The sequence below is a fragment of the Cantharellus anzutake genome (genome assembly GCF_015039405.1).
Source record: "Cantharellus anzutake strain C23 chromosome Unknown EI90scaffold_85, whole genome shotgun sequence".
Classification (NCBI taxonomy): Eukaryota; Fungi; Basidiomycota; class Agaricomycetes; order Cantharellales; family Hydnaceae; genus Cantharellus; species Cantharellus anzutake.
This window is the reverse complement of record NW_024067035.1, coordinates 38,729-62,909: the sequence shown is the minus strand read 5'-3', so window position 1 is coordinate 62,909 and position 24,181 is coordinate 38,729. Positions and strand designations below refer to the sequence as shown.

Genomic DNA, 24,181 nt, shown 5'->3' with positions numbered 1-24,181 from the left:
TCGGAGTAACAACCTTGAACAGGTGAGAGTGTGATTTGAGTGTTTGCGTAATGTCGTGAAAACGGAAATCACTGGAAGGAACATCCGGGAGGGGAGGCGCGACTTCAGTGTATGAGGCAGAGGGTGTTCGAGTGAAGTCGTTTCTCCCAAAGATGAATCGCATGTATCGCGGTCGCTTTCCCAGAGGTTCACTATCGCCAGGCTCAGTTCTTTTCTTTCGCTTTCGAGCATTCGGTTGCCCCATGACTGATTGAGAAACATGACTGGCATCTGTGGTTAAATCAGCAGTCGGTGCGTTTACAGCCTCCATGTTTGTTGAACTCGTGACAGATTGGTAAATCATTGAAGTTGGCAGGGCGCTTTCGTTTCTGACCGGTCTTTGGACGAGACTGGCCATCGCCTCTTTGATTGAGTCCATTGTTCCCAGCTCCACTGGCGTTGAGTCCACTCCCCTGGGTAGTTGGGTTCGGTGCGAGGTAGAGTTCAAGGAGGGTTGGGAGGATAGTGTGCAAATCGTCGAAGGCAAGCCCGGTGTTACCGTGGAAGAACTTCCGTGCCGCTCGATCGTACTCGATGTTGAGAGCGGCATTGGGATGGCTATTGAATCGTTCAATGATGTGGTCGTGATAGACTTCGAGTTCTTGCATTCGGTGCGGGAAGGCCCAGAGAATCGCCGTACGATATTTCTTCCATGCATAGGTCCACTGCATCGAGTTAGTGAGTTTCGTTTTACTGACGGACGGACCTCCGGTTGATACTTCAATCCCTTCACCGATGACGACACTGTCGGAATATCGCATTGTTCGGGTGTGTCTTTCCTCAATGAGAGCCCCGAAGTCGAGAACGTCCTTCCAGAGGAAAGGGGGGAAGTCAGGCTGTCCTCCTCGTGCTTGGAGACTTCGGATGGCGCGTTTGATGTTAGCGTCGTAGATGTTTCGAAGTCGATGTGTCTTTTGAGCCGTGGAGAGGTAACGTTCCTCTGAGTTTGTCCAGGGTGGACCTCCTCCCGGAAAACGCCAGTTCCAAGCATACTCCCCTCGGTGGTCATCTTCCTCATCTGCGACACGTTTGAGTGGGTTTTGATAGCTTTTTGAGAGGAGACGGCGGATTTTGGATGGTGGTTGAAAGATATTGACTCCTCCCGAATCGGGAGACCCAGGCAAATCATCAGGGCTTGATTCGTGAGCCCCATCGCTCGAGCAGCGGTCTCGTCTCGCCTACTTGGTTGCTCACCTCGCGATCCTCTAACTCCAGCTTCTGTTCGGGAGCGAGCTGCGACCTCGAGTCGGTCTCCGTACCTCTTCGAGGTGTCTGCACGTTGGGTGGTCGTAAGGTCTGACTCTGACTCCAACCGTGCGTTGACTGCATTGTACGCTTCGAATATGGACGATTTCTGGAGGTTGTAATCGGCGAGGATCTGATCGAGGTCTTGCAGGAGCGAATCGAAGACACCATCTCTTGGTTGTTCCAGCGGGACTTGTTGTCCCTCGGAGGGTCTGTCAGCAGGGACTTGTTGGCTCCCGGAGGTCGGTTAGCAGAGTCATCTTGGCTCATTGCCGATTGTAACTTAGGTGTAACTTGACTTTATGATGATCGACGATCCAACCCTGCATATTGGATGAGTCGGGGGATCTGAGGCATTTGGCCACTTCTCTGGCAGGGGTACTGCCAAAGGTTGCATGTATGGGGGAGCTGTCAACCATGGGGTCATCTTCCTCATTAAAGTTAAGAGGCAGTGGGGGAGGATTTTGGGGATTGTTGAGGTTTGGCTGTGGAGAGATGAGGAGAGATGTTTGGTACTCTTCAAGGTGGTTTTTGTGGGACAAGAGGTACTACGGTAGTTGTACTTTGTGGCACCGCCAGCCTAATCCTTTGCGGGATTACCCTGGTGCTGAGGAACTGCGTCCAGGTGCACCCAACTCCTGGTCCTGACCCGAAAGTGTTACCGTGGTTGCATGCCAGCACTTCCTTCCATTTAGGAAGCAGTGGTCCCAGTGTGTTTCATCTTTCTTGTGTGTCATATTTCACGTGATGTTCGACACCATGTCGAACCGATATATATGGCATTGCACTTATTCTTCAACAACCTTCTGGTGGAGCAGGATATGCAAATAATATGACAAGTCAGTGGCCATAAGGGATTTCCAACAATTGATGTATTTCTTAGTTTAGTGCAACACAGCGTACTGTTGTTCACAAACAACACAACCAAAACACAACGAGGGTAGCTTAATAATAGTGCTTAGTGAACAACAAGAACATGCAGCGCATTCTGCTTTTGATTGCAAACCAAATCATAACATGTTGCACTAAGAACTCCCTCGATGTTGTGTTCGTGAGCAAGCCTGATGTGCAGCAAAATATAATATACCAAGCTACTATGTGGAGTAGTGTTCTTAAAGTAGTAATATAACCTTTATGGTTGAGTTGCGAACGGAAATTATCATTGCCTTAGTGTGCAGGCATACTAGTGCTCAAGAACAGTAATACAACCAACCAGTGGGAGAGACATTGTGTGACAGAAATTCCTGTCACAGTCACATGAACATATTAGAGAAGGTGTGACAGAAATTTCTGTCACAGTGGATTCAATTGTGGGCACGGTATTCAATGGCACTTGCCGAAATTTTTTCTCTATTGCACATTCACAACCCTCCATGGCATCCAGGGAAACAACACCTTCAGATCTGGGTGAAGATCTCCAGCCCATCAGGTTCCCAGCATATGTCAGAAAGGCATTCAGATTGGATTCTGTCAGAACACCAGGGGGGCTGAACATCCAATTTGAGCAACTCCTTTTAGAAGGCAAGAATGATGATGGCAGATATTACAAGCTTGATACTGCAGACATGAAAACCAACCTGTCTGGTGATGATGCAGGCATCTCCCTCCACAGGGACTTTGACTCTATCATTGGGTTCTATCAGGGGTTGCCATTATTCGACAGTGTGGAGCTTTCCCTTGTCCCTCGTCCTATGGATTCTCTCTCTGGTTCCACCAATCTGCATGTGAAGCTTCCAGATCATCTATTCGAGATTGTGAGCCTTAGTGTCATTCATACTCTAACCCTTACAACTCACTTCCATCCAGAACTGTGAACCTGGGGACCATGTGACAGCACCAAATAAGATTGCCAACTATTGCCTTGGCAATTATTCAAAAAATGGCCTCATTAGAATTTTTTTCCCATACTTCACCCCTTCCACAACCCCACCTGGCCCAACCCACACAAATAACACCAACAACACCAACAATACCGACAATACAACGATGGCAACAACAACGCAACAAGCATGGCAACAACAATGGCAACAACAATGGCACCAACAACGGCAACAACAATGGCAACAACAATGGCAACAACAATGGCAACAAAATGGCACCACAACGGCAACAACAATGGCACAACAATGGCAACAACAATGGCAAACAACGGCAACAACAACGGCAACAACAACAGCAACAACAACGGCAACAACAACAACAACAGGGTCAGCGAGACTTATATTGCGGAATTCTACGATGAAATCCTGCGTCCAGCTTTGATTCATATCCTTCCACATTCCTCGCCTTCATTTCCCCCTTATCGGCTCTTGGGTGGCATCCTCTCCCGCACCAAGGATGGCAAGCTGGTGGGTGGGAAGCGTCTGGTTTCTGCTGCTCTGCTAGGTGAACTGGTGGAACATATGAGAGATTGCCTGGAGAGGAAGAAGGAACGCTTCGAATGGGCTCGCAGCTTCTTCTTTGGCCTTGAGATCAAGGGAATCAAACTCAGCACCACACATCCTGTCCCTTTTAACAATGGCACAGAGGAAGGGCAGGGTTCCAGTGAAGAGGATCAAGAGACGATCTTCAGACAACTTATCCTGGGGATGTTTCACAGTGGACTCACATCTCTAGAACAGCAAAGCACGTGGGTGGATGTGGGGCTCGAAATAAGCAGGAAGGCCCATGTTCTTCACTGGGATGCATCAGAGCACCACCAATTCTTCAGGTCCTTGCCACAGGGTATCAGGGGGATGTGGAAAGACAATGGACACAGCCTGGAAGGGAGGGGTATTTCTGCGACATTCAAGCAGGAATCCTATCTCTGGCTGGAGGACGTTGTGCATTGCCTCATCTCCCCCGCTTACCCATTTATGCACAATGGTATGCGTCGGAGAAGGGGGTTTGTAGGAGAGCTGACAGGTTTGACCCTATGCTGGGAATCACGAAAAAGAACGTGTTTGGAGAAAAAACCAAGGATAAACTGAGAGTGGAATTCGATAATCTGGAGGAAGTGTGGAATTCAGCTCATCATGAGAGGACGGAAGGGACGGCAAGATTGGAGATACGCGTTCCCCTTCGAAAAGCCAAAAATTCCCTGAGAACAGTGACAAAGGAGTTCATCGAGCAGTGCACCATCTCAGTGCCTGCAGATCGGTGGTGGTGAGTCTGAAATTGCTAGAATATGGAAGTGGCTTACTGTTGAAACTAGGCTTTCAAGCTTCTGATGGCTCGTGCATGTCGTCAGGTCATTGAGGCTCAGATGAATGGGACCCCCCGGTCTAGACTGGCACGACATGCTCTGGAGCTCAGTGCTGCACTCACATGGCGGATCAACATGCTGAACAGGAGACCAGCAGCAGGTTCATCAGAGCACCAGCTCATGTGTGCTTCCCTCCCTGTCACCGACAACTTCTCCCACCCAGATCTGTTAGATGGACGTGACAGGAATCCATGGAGGGCGCAGGCGGAAAATGAAGAATACCGCCCATTTGCCTCGGGAAATGTCATCTGGTTCAGGGACATCGATTACAACCTGAACATGACAGATGATTGGCATAGGCCAATTTCCCCTGGATTCAAAGCACGAGCCACACTTGGATTGGGACGGCGTCGGCTACTGCTGGATCGGTATCTCAAACACCTCTCCGGCTTTACCATCGACGAGCTGGAAAGAATACTTTCAACTACCCCCTACATCACACCACCTGCACCTTTCCGTCTACCAAGACCTAACCACACACTTCCACCAGATCTGCCGGAATCACTAGATGAGCTGCTAGCAAATGCTCATATCAAATTGAAGGAGAGCGCTACCAAGCACCTGAAGGATTCTTTCCCCAACTCGGATAACAGTGATGGGGTCCCTCAGCTCGTTCAAGGGACCACGAACCTGGTATTGACCAAGAATATCCAGCAGATCCTCGACTTTTACTTTTCCAACGTGCTGCAGACCATCCCTGTCCCCCAGACGCAATCCCCAGAGCTGTTCTACCATACTGTCCGTAATCCAGACAGTCCAGTTGCACACCCTGGTATAGGGTACTTTAAAGAACCGGATCTTTTCCGCAGTGGATTCACCGGAGCTCACATCAGGAAGCGCAACCCCCCAGAGTTCCATGTAGCGTTCCAGCTCTCTTTCCCACCAGCTGACCTGAAATGGGAAGAAGCAAGGATGAAGGGGACATACAATAGGGAGAGGAGAGGAGGCCAGCCCATGAGATATGGGGATGAGAGAGAGCAAGGGTTGATAGAGTACAAAAATGGTGGTAGGGGTTGGAAGCGGCATTCGTTTCATGCTGCCTGGTGGGAATTCATCCGGAGATTCGACTATACTGGTGGCGATCGTATTAGGGAGAAGGTCTGGAAGAATGTGTACTCCAAACTTGTTTGGGCACCCTATTCTGACCTTTCACGAATGTGGTACACAACATCCAACGCCAAAAGTGCAGAGACCTTCCCTGCAGATATGGCAGGTCAAAGGCTTCCCATAATCATTCTCAATCCTTTGATCGATGATAAGGCTATGTGGGATGGATCTTTGATTAGGAGGAGGGAATGGGTGTCACCGACCCTGTAGCACGAAGCCTTGTCTTATCATTATCATTATTTGTTATATTATTTGTTATAATTTTGCCAGTTTCAATTTCATTTTTCATGATCGGAGAGTGGGAGAGCCACTCTGGCCTTGGGGCCCCAGGGAAGCAAGACAGGGGCCAGCTGGATCGTAGTGGGGTCCCAAAACTCAGCTAAATAGTCGAAAATGTTTGTGAAGGTGAAGAGCCCCAGGGAGATTCAGTCCGTGCATCCAACCCACCTATCAAGATTTCATTCACAACGAGGTGCTCAGTATACAACGAGTTTTGGTCGCTTGCAAACGTGGGGAGTGGACGATTCCCATGTCCACACTCACCCCACCTTTCTGCCTGAAAGTCCTGACATCCATGTGTGCGTTTCGGCGGCAAAATATAAGATCGAAAGAGGAGAATTAGGCTTATTTTTTTGCCGAGTTTCATACCAAACGGTGCAGTATTGACAGAGATATGAGGACACTCAACACCATGTCGAATGGCACGTGCCTATCTCAAGATCCACCAAGCCAAATGGGATGAATGGCATATCAGCACGAAGCTAGAGTCAAGGAGAGTCCAATGGAGACGATGGGAAGGTGTTATATACATTGATTGGGAGGGACAATGTTGTGAGGACAAGTCCGTGCATGGCAAAAAGTCGGATTCTGCGGATTCTACCCAACAATGCACAATACACAACCGCGGATGCTTCCATTGCTCGTTTCCTTACTATCCAACACTCCATACACTCATTCCTTATTCTTTCCTTATTTTTCCCAACATTCCTGACAGTCCCAAGTCAATTTCCCCACGCCCAACCACACCGCCAATTTCACCCCCTCCCCAGACCTCCATAACCACACATTAAACCCAGCGGTTTTTCTACCCGTTGGTGACGATCTACCTTCCCCCTTTGCCCACGGAGCATTTCCCAGAGTGGAAATCCCATACGTGGATGGTTCAGCATGGTGTAGAGCCTCACGTGGTCTTGACAGCACCTGTCAATGGCCATATCTCAGGAACTACTGCACCAATTGGGACAAATGAGGGTTCGTTGAAAAGCTGGAGACGAGGAGGTTGCTGGCGAGAGGATAGGCGGGCGGTGTTGCGGAGTTAACTTTTACAATTTCCATCTGGGACCCGTTGTCACAATTTCCCCATTCATATTTCTTTTATTGTTTCTCTGTTCCTAATTGGACATTAGAAAATACCTTGTACATGTACACAACAAGTTAGCAATGAATAGACCCATGAAGTAGTTACATCCAAGTGGCAAAGACGCCATCCACGACCCCATGCCCCCCCTGAGCTTGTTGCTAACATCTAACACCCCTCTACTCATAATCCTCGGCCTTGACATCCAAGAGAGACGTATGTGAGTGTTTAGTTGAGGCTCTAGTAGACACGGTAGCGCCCCAAGACCAAAACCCGGACCTCCCAACCACATACACAATCACTACCACCCTCCCCCTTTCCCCTGCCTCGAGTCTAGGTGATAGAGCCGTTACAGTGCCAAGTCAAAACTTGCATGCCCAACATTCATATTAGGAGAAAGGTCAACACATATCTTGCGCACGGACACATGATCTACATGATTGTCTGTCATTCCTTTCTTGATCACTCTTTTCCAGCCGCATCATAGAAGGCTTAAAAGCCTTAATTTTTCGCCCTTGTCTCTCCCTCAGTTCGCTTGTTCAGAACTGAGGTGAGCTTTCTTGTCTTCGCTGACTTGGTCGATGACTAAAAACCTTGTAAATATCCTAGCGCTTACAACGTGCTAGGTAGATAAGCAATTCATTTTAGTTGGCTTGTTCAGAACTGAGCACTCGCAACGTGCTAGATTCTCACAATTCATCCCCTCAAATACCATTGAAACCTGTTCACTCTCTAGACACTGGTGATGTCAACCCACCCTCATCCGGGGAGTATCGTCCCAAATGGAACATCCTTAGGCTCTGTTCGGTAGAAAGAAAGAAACTGCTTGTGTCGGGGCATCCCGTATGTACCTATACCGTTATTTTTTAAAATGCCATCATATACGATAAACATCGCATCTAGTATCAACAAAAACTTATCGCTCTATCGGCACCATTCTCATTGCTCCACGGAAATCCTGACTGCTCTGAAAGTCTTTTGATGGCCCAGTATATCTGTTTTAACTATGGCGGAGATATAGTCAGTGGTCTGATCAGTCACTCATCTCATACTCACCTTGCCATACTTATTCTTACAAGCACTCGGCTTGAACACAGTCCTGCATTCCTCAGTTAAGTGTGCGGAAACTGAGTTCCAAACCTTGTCTTTGAACCCAATATTCGAGGTGCCACCTGCACGCTTAACTTCAAGAAGGGAGTGGACGAGCTCCGCTTCCTCATGCGATTTCCAAACAGCACGCTTGGAAGGTGGGTTTGTGGATTCCCCCTTGGCCCGGGGTGTACGACGTCGTTTGTTATCGAGGGATGGGTATTGCCAAGATCAGCATCCATACTTGCAACAATAATTCACGCTTAATTTACATGTGTGAGGTTTATAAGAAAAAAGCTGCAGCAAGAAATGACAACGAAACCGGCATGCCTAACACTCGTCAGTTTCTTCTCGTTTCTTGACGAAAGTGGCAGAAGAAACAAGAAAGAATCAGTCACCTTTTGAATGAAGACACAAAAAGAAACAGGTTTCTTTCTACCGAACAGAGCCTTAGTATATGGATGGTTCGACATGGTGTTGAACCTCACGTGCTCTTGACAGCACCTGTCAATGAATATCTCATGAACTACTGGACCAATTGGGATGAATGAGGTATCATTGGAAAGCTGGAAACGAGGAGAATTATGATGGTAGGCGAGGAGAGCGCCATAGAGGAGTTACCCTGCAAGGTCACTTTCGAGTCCGGAATTCCTTGGCATTTTTCCCACCTCCAGCAATGTCACCTTGCTACTTGGTCTCTTGCACTCACCCTCTCATTTGATTGCTTTGGTCGTCCCTGCAAAGCCATGCTTTTATGGAAGAATCGGTTTCTCTTTGGCGTTCTCTACATTTAGCCTGGGCATTACGAGATCTATCCAAGATAAATACACACTCTCATGATAAGAGAGGAACATCACTCTATGCAACAGTGTCTAGCTGCAAGTCTGCACCTAACAATTATTAGGGCTTATATGCAGGGACAGTCCTATACTTGCCCTCACCGACATACAGCATTCCTGTTGCTTCCCTTCTTGGTGTTCTTGGGGTGATCAAATAAGAAATTGTTGCGAGAGTGACGAACTCTGGGATCGTTGTTCATTTGGGGATGTGCACTTGAGATCTTTGTGCCTGCCTGAGTGTTTTGGCTAATTCTCCTTGTTGTACATTAGTCTTTGAAACTCAGGATGTTAGAATTACTAGGAAACAGAACCCCTGCAGAGCTTTTCTCTTGCTGGGACTTTTCTGTGAATTTACTGTGATTCCTTTGTTGGATCTGTCACTCAGGCTTTCTGAGAAATAATTCTTTTATTTAAGTTGACTTTAGTCGATCCCTGTAAGGCCTGAGAAGGCTGCACATGCTTTCCCATTTTATTCCATTTATATCCTGCTGAGATCGCATGCAAAAGCGTGCTTGTTTACTATTTACCAAGCTGCATGCATTTGCCGACTCCATGTCACGACCCGACACATCCGTCACATCCATCAACCCGCCCTAGTGCCACTGGCCCGTCCCGCCCGCTAACATCATCATCCGTCCATCCATCCATCCGTCCACCCATCACCATCATCCACACTTCCTCCCCCGCGCGCATACCTCCCAACCAAGGTTGCCTGCTCGAGTGGTTCTTTGTTGTCCGCCCGCCAATCAGACAGCTTGCTAGACGACTGGATGGCCTTTTCTCTTTTGTTCGCTTGCAGACTATTGTTCCTCCTTTGCCACTCGTTGTTCTTGCTTGCCTTTTGTTGACCAAGTTTGCGGATATTAACTATTTGTCTCTTTCTTCATTCATTAATATCGTGCTTGATCCGCCACTCCTTCCGGGCCAGCCCATTTAGTTACTTGTGCTTATAACGTGTGTAGGTTACACCGGATGTACCTCAGTTGGTATATTGACTTGGATTTCCCCCCCTAGTCTCTTCTCTACATCGTAAGGCTTCTGTCTGAAATTGGGACAACAACGTAAGAACGAAGCGCAGCGCGCTCCACCTGAGTCGCTGAAGCTGAAGTCCCGCCCCTCCGACCTTACGAGCCCGGACGACTTTGCACGCTTTGCGGATCATCCGGATATGCGTCCGACATGTTCCTGACACTCCGGCATACACTTGTACATATGTATATAAAGTAGCATGGAGGGTAGACTGGCTCTTTAGCCTTTACTCCCCAGTTGATAATATAGCTTCATATGTTATTTCTCCTACAACGCTACTCAATATTTCCATTATTTGATTTAGTTGGATACAAAAATTCCCATCACAAGGGGGCACAGCAGCGATTCTAGTTACTTGCTAAATTTTTGATCCACTATGATAATTTCCCCCATTCATTCATATTTACCTCTCTGTGCCTAATTGGACACTTGTTATTTGGGGCTGCCTATTGAGCCATTTGCATGCCCTGAGAGTAATTTTGTACTGAGGAGAGAGCGAAGATTTGGCAGTGCAGTGGCAGTGAGGTCAGACTTAGTGTACAGAGTAGCAACAGTGTCAGCACCTTTGCGTGTAGTGAGTGGGAGTGCAGTGGTAGTACAGCCAGAGCCAGCATCAAAGTGCTGACAGTGTCAGCACTTCTGCATGAGAGGGTGCATATTGAGTGGCAGTGCAGTGGCAGTGCAGTCAGAGCCAGCATCCAAAGTGCCGACAGTGTCAGCACTTCTCCATGAGAGGCTGCATAGTAAGTGGCAGTGCAGTGGCAGTACAGTCAGAGCCAGCATCCAGAGTGCCGACAGTGTCAGCACTTCTCCTTGAGAGGCTTCATATTGGGTGGCAGTGCAACCCTACCCAACCCTAGCAATCCTAGTGTCCAGAGTGCCGACAGTGTCGGCACTTCTGCTTGAGAGGCTGCATATTGAGTGGCAGTGCAGTGGCAGTGAGGTCAGACCTAGCATCCAAAGTGCCGACAGTGTCAGCACTTCTTGTTGAGAGCCTCTATAGTAGGTGGCAGTGCAGTGGCAGTACAGTCAGAGCCAGCATCCAGAGTGCCGACAGTGTCAGCACTTCTGCTTGAGAGCCTCCATAGTAGGTGGCAGTGCAGTGCAACCCTACCCAACCCTAGCAATCCCAGCATCCAAAGTGCCGACACTGTCGGCACTTCTCATTGAGAGCCTCCATAGTGGGTGGCAGTGCAGTGGCAGTACAGCTAGAGCCAGCATCCAAAGTGCCGACAGTGTCAGCACTTCTCCATGAGAGCCTCTATAGTAGGTGGCAGTGCAGTGGCAGTGGAGTCAGAGCCAGCATCCAAAGTGCCGACAGTGTCAGCACTTCTCCTTGAGAGCCTCTGTAGTAGGTGGCAGTGCAGTGGCAGTACAGCTAGAGCCAGCATCCAGAGTGCCGACAGTGTCGGCACTTCTGCTTGAGGTTCTTCATAGTGGGTGGCAGTGCAACCCTACCCAACCCTAGCAATCCTAGTGTTCAGAGTGCCGACACTGTCGGCCCTTCTGCATGAGAGGCTGCATAGTAAGTGGCAGTGCAGTGGCAGTGAGGTCAGACCTAGCATCCAAAGTGCCGACAGTGTCAGCACTTCTCCATGAGAGGCTGCATAGTGAGTGGCAGTGCAGTGGCAGTGCAGTCAGAGCCAGCATCCAAAGTGCCGACAGTGTCAGCACTTCTCCTTGAGAGCCTCTGTAGTAGGTGGCAGTGCAGTGGCAGTACAGCTAGAGCCAGCATCCAAAGTGCCGACAGTGTCAGCACTTCTGCATGGGAGGCTGCATAGTGAGTGGCAGTGCAGTGGCAGTGAGGTCAGACCTAGCATCCAAAGTGCCGACAGTGTCAGCACTTCTCGTTGAGAGCCTCTATAGTAGGTGGCAGTGCAGTGGCAGTACAGCTAGAGCCAGCATCCAGAGTGCCGACAGTGTCGGCACTTCTGCTTGAAGTTCTTCATAGTAGGTGGCAGTGCAACCCTACCCAACCCTAGCAGTCCTAGTGTTCAGAGTGCCGACACTGTCGGCACTTCTGCTTGAGAGGCTGCATAGTAAGTGGCAGTGCAGTGGCAGTACAGTAAGAGCCAGCATCCAAAGTGCCGACAGTGTCAGCACTTCTCCTTGAGAGGCTTCATATTGGGTGGCAGTGCAACCCTACCCAACCCTAGCAATCCTAGTGTCCAGAGTGCCGACAGTGTCGGCACTTCTGCTTGAGAGGCTACATAGTGAGTGGCAGTGCAGTGGCAGTACAGCCAGAGCCAGCATCCAAAGTGCCGACAGTGTCAGCACTTCTCCATGAGAGGCTGCATAGTAAGTGGCAGTGCAGTGGCAGTACAGCTAGAGCCAGCATCCAGAGTGCCGACAGTGTCAGCACTTCTGCTTGAGAGCCTCCATAGTAGGTGGCAGTGCAGTGGCAGTACAGCTAGAGCCAGCATCCAAAGTGCTGACAGTGTCAGCACTTCTGCATGGGAGGCTGCATAGTGAGTGGCAGTGCAGCAGCAGTGCAGCCAGAGCCAGCATCCAAAGTGCCGACAGTGTCAGCACTTCTGCATGGGAGGCTGCATAGTGAGTGGCAGTGCAGCAGCAGTGCAGCCAGAGCCAGCATCCAAAGTGCCGACAGTGTCAGCACTACTCCTTGAGAGCCTCCATAGTAGGTGGCAGTCAGACCCAGCATCCATCCAGCCTCCAGCCTCCCAGCATCCCAGCATCCCAGCACGCCAGCCTCCAGAGTCCAGCCTCCAGAGTCCAGCATCCAGTCCCCACTCCAACTCCCAACATCCCAAAGGTCGAGCATCCAAAAAATGGAATCGAGCATCCAAGTCCAAAAAATCACCCTATAACCCAACCCTAGTGTTCAGAGTGCCGACAGTGTCAGCACTTCTCCATGAGAGGCTGCATAGTAAGTGGCAGTGCAGTGGCAGTACAGCTAGAGCCAGCATCCAGAGTGCCGACAGTGTCAGCACTTCTGCTTGAGAGCCTCCATAGTAGGTGGCAGTGCAGTGGCAGTACAGCTAGAGCCAGCATCCAAAGTGCTGACAGTGTCAGCACTTCTGCATGGGAGGCTGCATAGTGAGTGGCAGTGCAGCAGCAGTGCAGCCAGAGCCAGCATCCAAAGTGCCGACAGTGTCAGCACTACTCCTTGAGAGCCTCCATAGTAGGTGGCAGTCAGACCCAGCATCCATCCAGCCTCCAGCCTCCCAGCCTCCCAGCATCCCAGCATGCCAGCCTCCAGAGTCCAGCCTCCAGAGTCCAGCATCCAGTCCCCACTCCAACTCCCAACATCCCAAAGGTCGAGCATCCAAAAAATGGAATCGAGCATCCAAGTCCAAAAAATCACCCTATAACCACCCAACTCAACCAAACAAACATTTATATACATATATAAACTATATATTACTTCTATTTTCGGATTAGCCCTGGTGCATGCTTATTAAGCATTTCCAATGCTTATTTAAGCATGTTGGGATGTTTCGTTAGAAACATCCCACTGTTTTTGTGCACAGACCTCCCCATAAAGTATAAATACCTTAAGGGCAAAAAGCTGATGAGTCTCAGACGAAAGCACCTGTATCTCTTGTGGGATAAGGTCCTCCCTTTTGCTCTGGTTTTCCCCTCATTATCTTCTCTAAAACACTCGATTTCTAAAACACGCGATTTGTCTTTTGCAACCCAACAACTCGCCCGACTCAACTAACCTAAACCCAACCCCTCCGCCGGTTGCTCCCCTTATATATATACTATCCCCTTCACTACACCGGTTGCACTATACACTCCCACTCTCCTATCCCCTCTCCTTCTCCTTCTTCTCCTCCCTCTTCCTCTTCCTCCTCTTCTTCTTCTTCTTCTCTCTTCTCTCTACTCCTCCGGTTCCACCACCCTCTTCTCTTTCACTCCAGTTCCCACCTTGTCTACTTGTCGGCTTGTCGGCTTGTCCGGTTATCCGGTCCCCTCCTAAGTTCCACAGTTCCACCAGTTCCACAGTCCCCAAGTCGAGTCTACTTCTCCCCTTCTCCCGTCTCCTCCAAACTTCCACAGTTCACCTTCCCTACTTCCACAAACCCTTCTCCAGTTCCCACCTTCTCTACTTGTCAGCTTGTCCGCTTGTCCCGTCCCCTCCAAACTTCCACAGTTTTCACCTTCCCTACTTCCACTTCCCCCTGAGCCAGTTCCCACCCAGTCTACTTCTCCCCTTCTCCACTTCTCCCGTCCCCTCAGTTCCACAGTTCTCTACTTCCCCACTTATCCACTTCTTCTTCCCCACCACCTTCTTAACTTTCAACTTTTTACTTACTTGTCTACTTCTCCCCTTCTTCCCTTGTCGGGGACCCCACCAACTTCTACAGTTCCACAGTTCCACAGTCCCAAACCTTTTTTTGCTCAGTCTAGTTCTTCCATTCTTGCCTTCTCAACTCACACTTCAAACTCAAGTCTCTACTTTTTTTACTTCCACAGTTCCGCATTTTTGCTCCTTCCTGGCTCCAGTTGTCTAGTTCAACCCTTGTCTACTTGTCCTGTTGTCCCATTGTCGTCTTGTTGCCTTATCTAGTTGTCTAGTTGTCACCTTGTCCTCTTGTTGTCTTCTTTGTTGTCTTGTCTAGTTGTCTAGTTCACCTTCTTAGCTTCCAAACTCACACTTCAAACTTCACTTCTCACTTTTTTTACTTCCTTAGTTTTCCATTTTTGTTTCTTCCCGAGTCTAAGTTGTTGCCTTGTTGCCTTGTTGTCTTGTTGTCTTGTGTTGTTGCCTTGTCACCTTGTTGCACTCAAGTTCAACTTCAAACTTCAGTTCTCACTTTTTTTAGTTCAACAGTTTTCCATTTTTGCTTCTTCCCTTGTCTGGTTCTTTAGTTCTCACCTTGTTGTGTTGTTGTGTTGTCGTGTTGTCGCATTGTTGTCTTGTTGTCTTCTCAACTTCTTCTCAACTTCAGTTCTAACCTCTTCTCCCGACTTTCCCACCTTCCACTTTCTTCCTATCAAAAAATTTCTCTTGTGGCTGTGCAAAAAAGGGCACAGCCACTTCGCTTTTTTTGATTTTATAATTTTCACTAAAATCACACCTTCCTAACCCTGTCAACCATTTCAATTTTCATCCATCCAGTCAAAAGTTATTCTACTTTTAATTCAACTTGCACCCTCACTGCACCCTCCTGCACCCTCCAAATTTAGTCTCCAAAAAAAAATATTAGAAATTTCCATTCCATTCTCTCTCCTGAATATATCACTCTGAAAAAGACCCCATATTTATATCTATTTTTTCCACTCAGATATTTCACTTTTTATTTTAGTTGCACCCTCACTTGCACCCTCTGCACCCTCTTGCACCCTCAAAAAAAAACTTCCCCAAAAAATTACAAATAAAATATCTCCTCATTCTATCTTCTCACCATATTCCACTTCAAAAAACCCCGCATTTTTCCCTATTTTCTTCCTCCACTTATCAATTTATTTATTATTTTTTTCCTTCAAATTTTATTTTCCCCATATCTCCTTACCCAGAGCAGCTATTCACATGATCTTTTTTTTATCTTGTAGATCTCCCCTACAGCTATCTGGAATGCCTATTGCCGCCCATAATTCTCAAAACTGACCGAGAAAACATCGAGGCTTCAGGTCAAGGGTGCAGGGTGCAGAAATGTCCGCGCTTATAACTTTTGAATGGCTGCACCAAATTTCAAATCATTGGTACCGTTAGAAAGGTGTGATTTTTCTCTTTTTTTCAAGCCCGGAAAATCCCGAGGGTGCAGCGGCAATAGCCTATCGCCCCCTCCTTCTATAGAGTCTTGGACACTCGTTTATATTTTATAATATTGAGAACTGGCCGAGTACTGGCCAATGGCACGATAGGGCACGACAATGAATTGGCCATAACTCCTGAACCGTTTACCGGACTTCCATTCCCGTTACACCGTTGGAAAGGTGTGATTTTTCTCTTTTTTATGATACCAAAAAATCGCCATGGCACAAGTATTATGATTCATAATACCCACTGTGATTAGATAGGAGTGCCCAATCTGCTGTTTTGTCTCCCTGGAGCATAACGGACTTTTGCTGATGCATAACTTGCAAATATATTAACAAAAATGCCATCGATTTCTCTCAAACTTGGTACCCTAGAAGGAATATTCTCCACGGGTACTCAGGATATTTTTTCATATTTTTAAGGCTCCTGAGAGACTCTGAATGTCGACTTTTCCCTTTTCCCACGCAATCCATGTTCGGTGAATATTCATGACAACACATGTTAGAACTTGAATGTGGGAATATATATGCTTACATGCAACATAACATGTGTGTTCTTCATTCTGATACCTAGCTATAAGGTTATACAGAATGTTACCCAGAGCTTGTATGTACTTGTAAGCGATGGATCTTCCAAATCGGTGGAGATTTGACAGAGATGGCAGCCTCTCAAGCTACCCATAGTGCGTGGGAAAGGGGCTTGTGCAGGCGCACACCAGATATGGTTATCTACAAGGCTTGTAAAACCTCCAAAATCTTTATAAGCATTAAAAATCCCCTTGAAAGCACCATGGCAGAGTATAATGCTCGAAATCATTGAGAAACCGCCATTACATTGGCCATTCCCCCGCCTCGGCCCTAATTTCCTTAATATTCGATTATCTTTTCCATTTTCCTATTTATGTAAATAACCGTATGTACAACTTCCCCTAACATCGCGGGGCACATAGTTATCAGGATGTCCTCAGATTTTCCCACAGTCCATTTTTGGCAGCAAGCCGCATCACCAGGACGTCCCAGGACGTCCACATTGAAATAGGCCGTTTAGGCCCTATTTGAAGCGTAAAAAACACCCCTTGATAGGGTGGGTTAATTGGCTGACTAGCCTGTAATCCCAACACAATCAGCTCAATTTGGTACGTAGTTTGCGTGAAATCGTATGGATTGGGTTGAGGGAAGACCAAGTGCGCATTCTGGGTGATTGCCTTGGGACATTCGAGTACGAGAGAACTTGGTCCTTGATATCCCTCCGCCCGCAGGTTCGGAGCTCATGGAGTCCATAGATTCGGGGGATCCACCCCTGGGGTAAGTTTGTTATGTATCACATACCCCGCCCGAATAGTTTGGTCCGTGCCCCAGCCACCCCCGTAAGCCGTGCCTCGCAGAAGCCTATCTCTGATACCGTCTCACAATGCCTCTGACTCCTTAGCCAACCACAAGATCCAGAGCGCCCAAAAGCCACAACGGGCCCGGGAGTGGTCTTGCGCCAAATCTTTTGGCCCCAGATTGGCGGAGGCTCAGCGGTAACCATACAAGCACTGCTCCCCGGTTTTGTATGGTTACTGAAGGGCCAAGTTCGAGCTAGTGCAAGGACCCAATCATTGAGAGTGAACAACATCGTGCGACCACATGACTTTGTCATAGAATTGGAAATGTGGCTTGCAGATGAACTGAACATTCGCTCAATTCGATCGACAATCAAAATCGATACCAGCCAGCTGAGGGGGTGGAGGAGCGTGGAGAACACCCAATTCATCGTTTGTCCGAACCTCAATTCGCGCTTGCAGCTATGCCGTCAGTGTCGATATGGACCCTCCGTGCGTTCTCATGAATTCGGATTCCTTTGGAATGGATTCATCATCGTTATCCATATCTGTTCAACAGGGCCTTTCTTCCTTTGTATTTTATCACTAAACGCCCTGCCGTGAGGCTCCTCCTTCATCATCGCAGCATCGAAACTCAACCGTGAAGTCGTCGCGCGTTAAGCTAACATGCCGTCGACAAGAGCTATCGGAATCGATCTTGGAACCACCTACTCTTGCGTTGGTGTCTGGCAGAATGACGATGTTGAAATCATCCCCAATGATCGTCCGTTGGGCATTTCCTTCAGAGTTGGGTCCACTAACGATCGTCATCTCTCAAACAGAGGGTAACCGTACGACACCATCCTGTGTCGCTTTCACTGGAAGCAGGCGTCTGATCGGTGATGCTGCTAAAAACCAAACATTCATGAACCCAAATAACACGTAAATCTCGTCTATGTGCTTTATACACTTTGTCCTAACTTGTGCTTTACTCTTGAGAGTTTCCAATGCCAAACGTTTGATTGGGCGGAAATTCGACGATCCTGGAGTTCAGTCTGATCTCAATGGATTCCCCTTCAAAGTCACAAACAAAGGCAACAAGCCCATCATTCAAGTCTCTTTTCGTGGGGAGCAGAAGGAATTTGTAAGTAGCGATCTTCATATTCCTTGAGATACTTTGTTTCCAATCGTCCAGAACTTGGGCTAACACAATCCATTTCTTAGACCCCGAGGAAATTTCGTCCATGGTCCTCACCAAGATGAAAGAGTCTGCCGAAGCCTATCTGGGTCAGACCATTACCAACGCTGTTATCACCGTCCCCACCTGCTTCAACTACTCGCAGCGACAGGCCACAAAGGATGCTGGTCTTATTGCGGGTTTGCACGTCCTTCGAATCATCGACGAATCTACCGCTGTTGCTGTCGCCTACAACCTCCCCCAGATGCCAGTTCAGGGTGAACGTAATGTCCTCATTTTCGATCTTGGAGGCGGCACCTTCAGTGTGTCGCTTTTAACCATCGAAGAGGGTATCTTCGACGTCAAGGCCGTCGCTGGTGATTCTCACTTGGGCGGTGAAGATTTCGATAACAATCTCGTTGACTACTTTGTTCAGGAGTTCAAGCGCAAGCACGAGAAAGACCTTTCGATGAATGCCCGTGCTCTTCGACGATTACGCACGGCATGTGAACGCGCCAAGCGTGCTCTTTCTTCTGCTGCTCAGGCTTCGATTGAAATTGACTCGCTCTACGGGGGCATCGACTTCTTTACTACCATAACCCGTACTCGCTTCGAGGAACTCTGCCAAGATCTCTTCCGTAGAACCCTCGAACCTGTCAAGAGAGTTCTTCGTGATTCCCGTATCCACAAGTCCAACGTTCATGAGATTGTCTTGGCCGGTGGCTCCACTCGTATCCCTCGTATCATCAAGCTCGTCTCGGACTTCTTCAACGGCACGCCCATCAAGTCGATCAACCATGACGAGGCTGTCGCCTATGGTGCTGCCGTCCAGGCCGCTATCCTGTCCCGGGATACCTCGGAAAAGACTCAGGATCTTCTCCTCCTTGAGGTTGTTCCTCTTTCCCTTGGTATCGAGACCACCGGTGTCTTCAATGCCTCCGAGTCGGATCCTCTAGCCCTTGATGTTGCTCTTCTTTCCCTTGATATCGACACCGCCGGTGTCTTCACTCCTCTCATCAAGCGTAACACGACCGTGTGGGTCATGCGGTCTGAGATTTTTTCCACATATTCCGACAATCAGTCCGGTGTATTGATCAAGGTGTACGAGGGTGAGCGTGCACACACCAAGGACAACAACCTTCTTGGCAAGTTCGAACTTTCTGGTATTCCCCCCGCACCACGTGGCGTTCCTCAGATCGAGGTCACATTCTATGTTGATGAGAATGGTATCTTGAACGTCTCGGCTGCCGATAAGACGACCGGAAAGTCGAATTGTATCACGATTGCTAACGGTCTATCGAAGGAGGAAATCGACCGTATGATTTTTGAGGCTGAGAGGTACAAGCAAGAAGAAGCTGCTCGGATTGCGGCTAAGAACGAACTCAAGTCGTTCGCATGCAATTTGCTTAATGCGGCTCAAGACGCCTGTGAGGCGAGTAAGGAGGTGATCTCGTGGTTGGATGTTTCTTATGAGGTTAGCAAGGAGGAATATAAGGAGAGGCACAAGGAGCTTGGGCGAGCTGCAGATCGGATCCCGCGGAAGCCGTATGGAGGCGCTGGGGAGGCGGGTGGGCCTGACGGTTCTTGTGGTAGACAGGGTGCCGATGTTGGTCTCGATGTTGATTGAAGTCAACTATCGACATTTTCACTCTCAACGCAGAATGCACAGACGGCAAGCGATACACTTCGCGAATTCGGGTCCGAAACTGTCATCGTCTAAAGCCCAGCGATCCTCTTTCTCGGTGCCTAACATAATTCATCTGGAGTCCTTTGGTTAGCTGGAGAAGGCCGTGCTTTCGAGTGCTTGGGTGCGGGTAATTTTCAGATCAGGTTACTTTTCCGAAGGATTTGTTTAATGAGCTAGATCTCCTCTCAATTCGCCGCTATACTGAGTCCCGGACTTGTTGTTCCACACGTCTGGTCTCGGTTAATTATGCGATATAATGCATCTGCCCTCCATCCACTGATGTCCCCTCACTCCCCAAATGTTCACCCTATCATTCAACCAACTTCGTGGCCTTTCTCTTTTTTGTGTGCCACTTCCGCTTCTTCCATCCCCAATGACGCTTTCAGCCACGGAATTTTTGAATCTCCTTTAACGATCAATGATAGTACACGTTTAAAGCTTGTATCACATATCGTCAATGGCGACTGCTATTTCAGCCACCTGGTGCTTGCAGTATTCATACCCTCTCTCATAAAGTCGGCACATCACTTCTATCTGGTTTCCGATGTTCTCATCGCTGGTGGAAGAGTTAATTGGGGAATGCCAGTCCTGTGGCGTTGCACAGACTCCGGAATGTGTACATCAAGGTTATGTCCGCCACTCGGGGCACAGCGTTAGACAGTGTGGTTATCCTCGACCTGGTCTTCATCCCGTGGCCGTAGCTCCATCTGGTGTGAACAGATTCACATAGTCGCGTGCCTAGAAAGTGGGCGACTTATCCCTGTTCTGCAACAAACTATATTGCATTGGAAGGAGTCCGAAGGACCCCGTCTGCATTCATGATCAGCACCCGGGAACCACGCAATCACTATTTTCTGCTTGCTTGCGACTCATTTCAGCTTGCGCGGGCTTTGGGTTAGCAACTTATGTTCAGACTTGACCCCTGTTCCCAGGTGACCCATGTCATGGGGAGAAACACCACTCTACCGACTCCGTCCTAGTACCCAGTCGTCTGCCAGAAAGCCCCCCCCCAGGCCGGGCGAAGCGCTGCTACTGAACAAGGGGCAATGCTGCCACTTGCCACTTGACAGCCTCCGTGTGCTTCTCATGAATTCGGATTCCGCCACCGTTTATTTCTTCGAAATGGATTCACCATCATCACCACATATGTTCAACAGGGCATTTCTTCGTTGAAAGCCCTGCTGTGCTCTTTGTTTGATTCCCTTCCCCTCATCATCACAGCATCAAAACTCAGCTTCTGTGAAGTCGTCATGCATTAAGCTAAAATGGCATCAACAATTGGGGGCACCTACTCTTGCTTTGGTGCACAGTGGGAAGTAAATCACAGTAAAAAAACATTGGGAAACCTGGGTGAAAATCCCAGTGTTTTATGGTGGGGCTCCCCCATCAGCAAATTCCCTTGATCAAAATCAGGCACTTCAAATGGATTTGATTGGATCTAAACTGTCTGAAGTGAGCAAACCAACTGATTGGCTTTAATAAAGGTCTCTCAATTCATCCACTTCGTAATTGAGCTCTCACTTTGAAGCACTAACATGTGGGGTGGTTCTCCTAGTTCTCCTAGCTTTGCTTGACTCATATTCATGATTCCTGCACTCCCGACACTTCTAATGCTTCTAGGCTTCATTGTACACAATCCCTGCACTTCTGGTGCTTCCAGTACTTCTGTGCCTCATGGGTTTTTAAGCTCGTGACACCCATCCTAGTCCAGATGAATATATATATATATATGTTTTTTCGTTGGTCTGGAAGTCACAATCAAAAGACAGCAGGAAATAATTGAGGGAGGGGAATTGTCATATCCATACAACTCTGGACCTCCGCTCCTGATTCTGGACCTCCATCTCCTCCTCCAGAACTCCACATCCTCCACCTCCTCCTCCCCCTGTTGGTTGTTGAGAGCCCACTCTACAGTTCTCCAAAAAACCGTTTCAATGTTTGGCACTTTTCACTTGATGGGCTTATAACATTATGAAAACACATTTTAAATTTTCCATAAAATCATGGAATATTACTTACTATCTCATTTACAGATCTGCTACATCTATAGAACGAGGGGGAAATAGGCTATTGCCACTGCACCCTCGAGACTTTCTGGGCTTGAAAAAAAAAGAGAAAGATCACACCTTTCTAACGGTACCAATCATTTGAAATTTGGTTCAGCCATTGAAAAGTTATAAGCATCAACATTTCTGCATCCTGCACCCTCGACATGAAGCCTCAATGTTTTCTTGGTCAGTTTTGAGAATTATGGGTGTCAATAGGCATTCCAGATAGCTGTAGGCGAGATCTACAAGATGAAAAAAAGAGCATGTGAATAGCTGCTCTGGGTAAGGAGGTATGGGAAAAATAAAATTTAGAGGAAAAAAATAGGGAAAAATGCGGGGTGTTCTGGAGTGGAACATGGTGAGGAGATAGAATGGGGAGATATTTTATTTGGAATTTTTTAGGGAGGTTTTTTTTTGAGGGTGCACTTGGGTGCAGAGGGTGCAAGTGAGGGTGCAAGTGAAATTAAAAGTGAAATATCTAAGTGAAAAAAATGGATATAAATATGGGGTCTTTTTCAGTATGATATATTTAGCAGAGAGAGTGGAATAGAAATTTTTAATATTTTCTTTTTTTGGAAAATAAATTTCGAGGGTGCAAGTGAAATAAAAGTGGAATAGGTTTTGATAAGTAGAAAGTGGAAGGTGAGAAAGGTGGGAGAAGAGAGCCAGAAAGGTTAGAACTGAAGTTAAGAAAAGGACTTGAGAAGACAACAAGGTAACAATGCAACAATGTGACAACAAGACAACTAGACAAGGGAAGAAGCAAAAATGCAAAGCTCCAAGGTTAGTGAAGAAGGAGTGGAGGTAGACTGGAGGGATCGGAGGGAGTGGAAGTCGATGGCCGGGGATGGATATGACACTTCTGGGCCATAGATCACATCTACCGATCTGAAGTCCGACACAAGAGAGAGGGACGTCCAGCAAACTTGCTGCTATGAGAGCTGCTTTCAGCACTGGAATGAGCTGGTAGCTTTGGGTTCTGTGGTGCAGGAAGGGTGCTGTCCACATATGTGATGGACCCTCTTTTGCTTTCTGTTGGAATCAAGGAAACTGGATTCCCATGTCTGAGTGACATGGTGGGAATCCACCTTGTGGAAAAGATTGATGTCAATGCATCCAGATGGCCGAAAGATGCTGCTGGAGTCCCACGCTTTGCATCAAAGCATGTTGTTCTGTACAACTACTCTCAGGCCACATAGGATGTGAGTGTCTATTTGTTTACTCCTTGGGATAGTCGTTCTTCTGTGTGCGCATGGGAGTATGACCTTTCTCTTAAGTCTCTGTAGGGAAATTATTGTCGTAGTTCTGTGCTTGCATGGAAGTACAACTGCTTGTCCAAAAATTCACCACAGAGAAGCTGTTGTCATTCCATGCGCGAATGGAACTACAATAACCCACTTTTTCAATCATGCATGAATTGCCATTGCCAAGTACTGACCCACCCCTTCACTTTCACTCACAGCATATGAAAGCCACCTGCTTCATTGAGCATATCCGCCTCGGTCTTCACACCACCGAACATCTCCCCACCTCCCTCCCAAGGGAGGAGAAAATCCTTCAGTCACTAGCCAGTTATGTGGTTGAAACACTCGAGACAGATGCCCTCTATGAAATTGAGAAGGGAATCAAGAAATCCCTGAATGCAAGCTATGCAACTGCAGACCGAGATGACCGACATCGCCTCAATATCCAAGCTGATGCACTCAAGGAACTCTTGTCCAGGGCACGCCCCTTTGACAATTCTAAAGTGGCCACAGAGTGCCAGATTCTCACACTTGCCACCTCCTCTCAAGCCATACACTCAATTTTGAAGAACCTGCCCTGCATTGATGTCTATGAATGGGTCCGTGGCTTGTATGCAATGGTCACACCACCTGACTGTCAGGGGACGGACCCCGGGTCCCCATGACCCCTCTCTATGGCCCACAGGCTAACCTGTAACAGCAGCCCATCTCAGGGCATAGCACTACTGTGGGTAAGAAAGTGTATAAGGTAAAGAAGCAGTGTAGAATACACTTGCCTACTGTGGGTAAGAAAGTGAGAAGAAGGTTAACTTCTCACTTTCCCACAGTGGCCCAATATGGCGAAAACTTCCGGGGATACCCGGAAGTCACATGAAGAGTGGGAACCGGGCCCAGAGCATGCAGCGCGTGGAGCATGCGGGGCAGAGCACGCATGCGGGTCCGGGCACGGGTCTGGATGTGGGCTAGTCAGGGTGTGTGCCCTGACACTGACCTTGTTCAAAAATCATCATCATCAAGGAAGGGCCTTGGAGCACCCTTCTTTCGA

General features: G+C 48.1%; 5 protein-coding genes across 5 annotated transcripts; 4 read left to right on the top strand and 1 right to left on the bottom strand.

The window, feature by feature from the left end:
• Positions 1–2,657: 2,657 nt before the first annotated feature.
• EI90DRAFT_3020600 (uncharacterized protein) lies at positions 2,658–6,018 on the top strand (the record flags this gene model as incomplete). Its single annotated transcript, XM_039057530.1, has 5 exons — positions 2,658–3,038; positions 3,621–3,953; positions 3,995–4,408; positions 4,478–5,741; positions 5,906–6,018. The coding sequence occupies 5 exons, from the start codon at positions 2,658–2,660 to the stop codon at positions 6,016–6,018; spliced, it is 2,505 nt and encodes an 834-aa protein (XP_038910215.1).
• Positions 6,019–7,132: 1,114 nt separating this feature from the next.
• Positions 7,133–8,348, top strand: EI90DRAFT_3020599 (uncharacterized protein; the record flags this gene model as incomplete). Its single annotated transcript, XM_039057529.1, has 8 exons — positions 7,133–7,212; positions 7,386–7,434; positions 7,469–7,542; positions 7,602–7,618; positions 7,729–7,835; positions 7,896–8,012; positions 8,090–8,108; positions 8,158–8,348. The coding sequence occupies 8 exons, from the start codon at positions 7,133–7,135 to the stop codon at positions 8,346–8,348; spliced, it is 654 nt and encodes a 217-aa protein (XP_038910214.1).
• Positions 8,349–9,548: 1,200 nt separating this feature from the next.
• EI90DRAFT_3020598 (uncharacterized protein) lies at positions 9,549–10,101 on the bottom strand (the record flags this gene model as incomplete). Its single annotated transcript, XM_039057528.1, has 3 exons — positions 9,549–9,758; positions 9,899–9,962; positions 10,049–10,101. 3 exons carry the CDS (start codon positions 10,099–10,101, stop codon positions 9,549–9,551), a joined length of 327 nt encoding a protein of 108 aa, XP_038910213.1.
• A 7,566-nt stretch (positions 10,102–17,667) lies between these two features.
• On the top strand, positions 17,668–19,784 carry EI90DRAFT_3132173 (Hsp70 protein 1; the record flags this gene model as incomplete). The annotated part of the gene is made up of 4 exons (XM_039064456.1): positions 17,668–17,764; positions 17,823–17,922; positions 17,980–18,128; positions 18,205–19,784. 4 exons carry the CDS (start codon positions 17,668–17,670, stop codon positions 19,782–19,784), a joined length of 1,926 nt encoding a protein of 641 aa, XP_038910212.1.
• Positions 19,785–23,300: 3,516 nt separating this feature from the next.
• EI90DRAFT_3020596 (uncharacterized protein) lies at positions 23,301–23,801 on the top strand (the record flags this gene model as incomplete). Its single annotated transcript, XM_039057527.1, has 1 exon — positions 23,301–23,801. One exon carries the CDS (start codon positions 23,301–23,303, stop codon positions 23,799–23,801), a length of 501 nt encoding a protein of 166 aa, XP_038910211.1.
• Between the last annotated feature and the right edge of the window lie 380 nt (positions 23,802–24,181).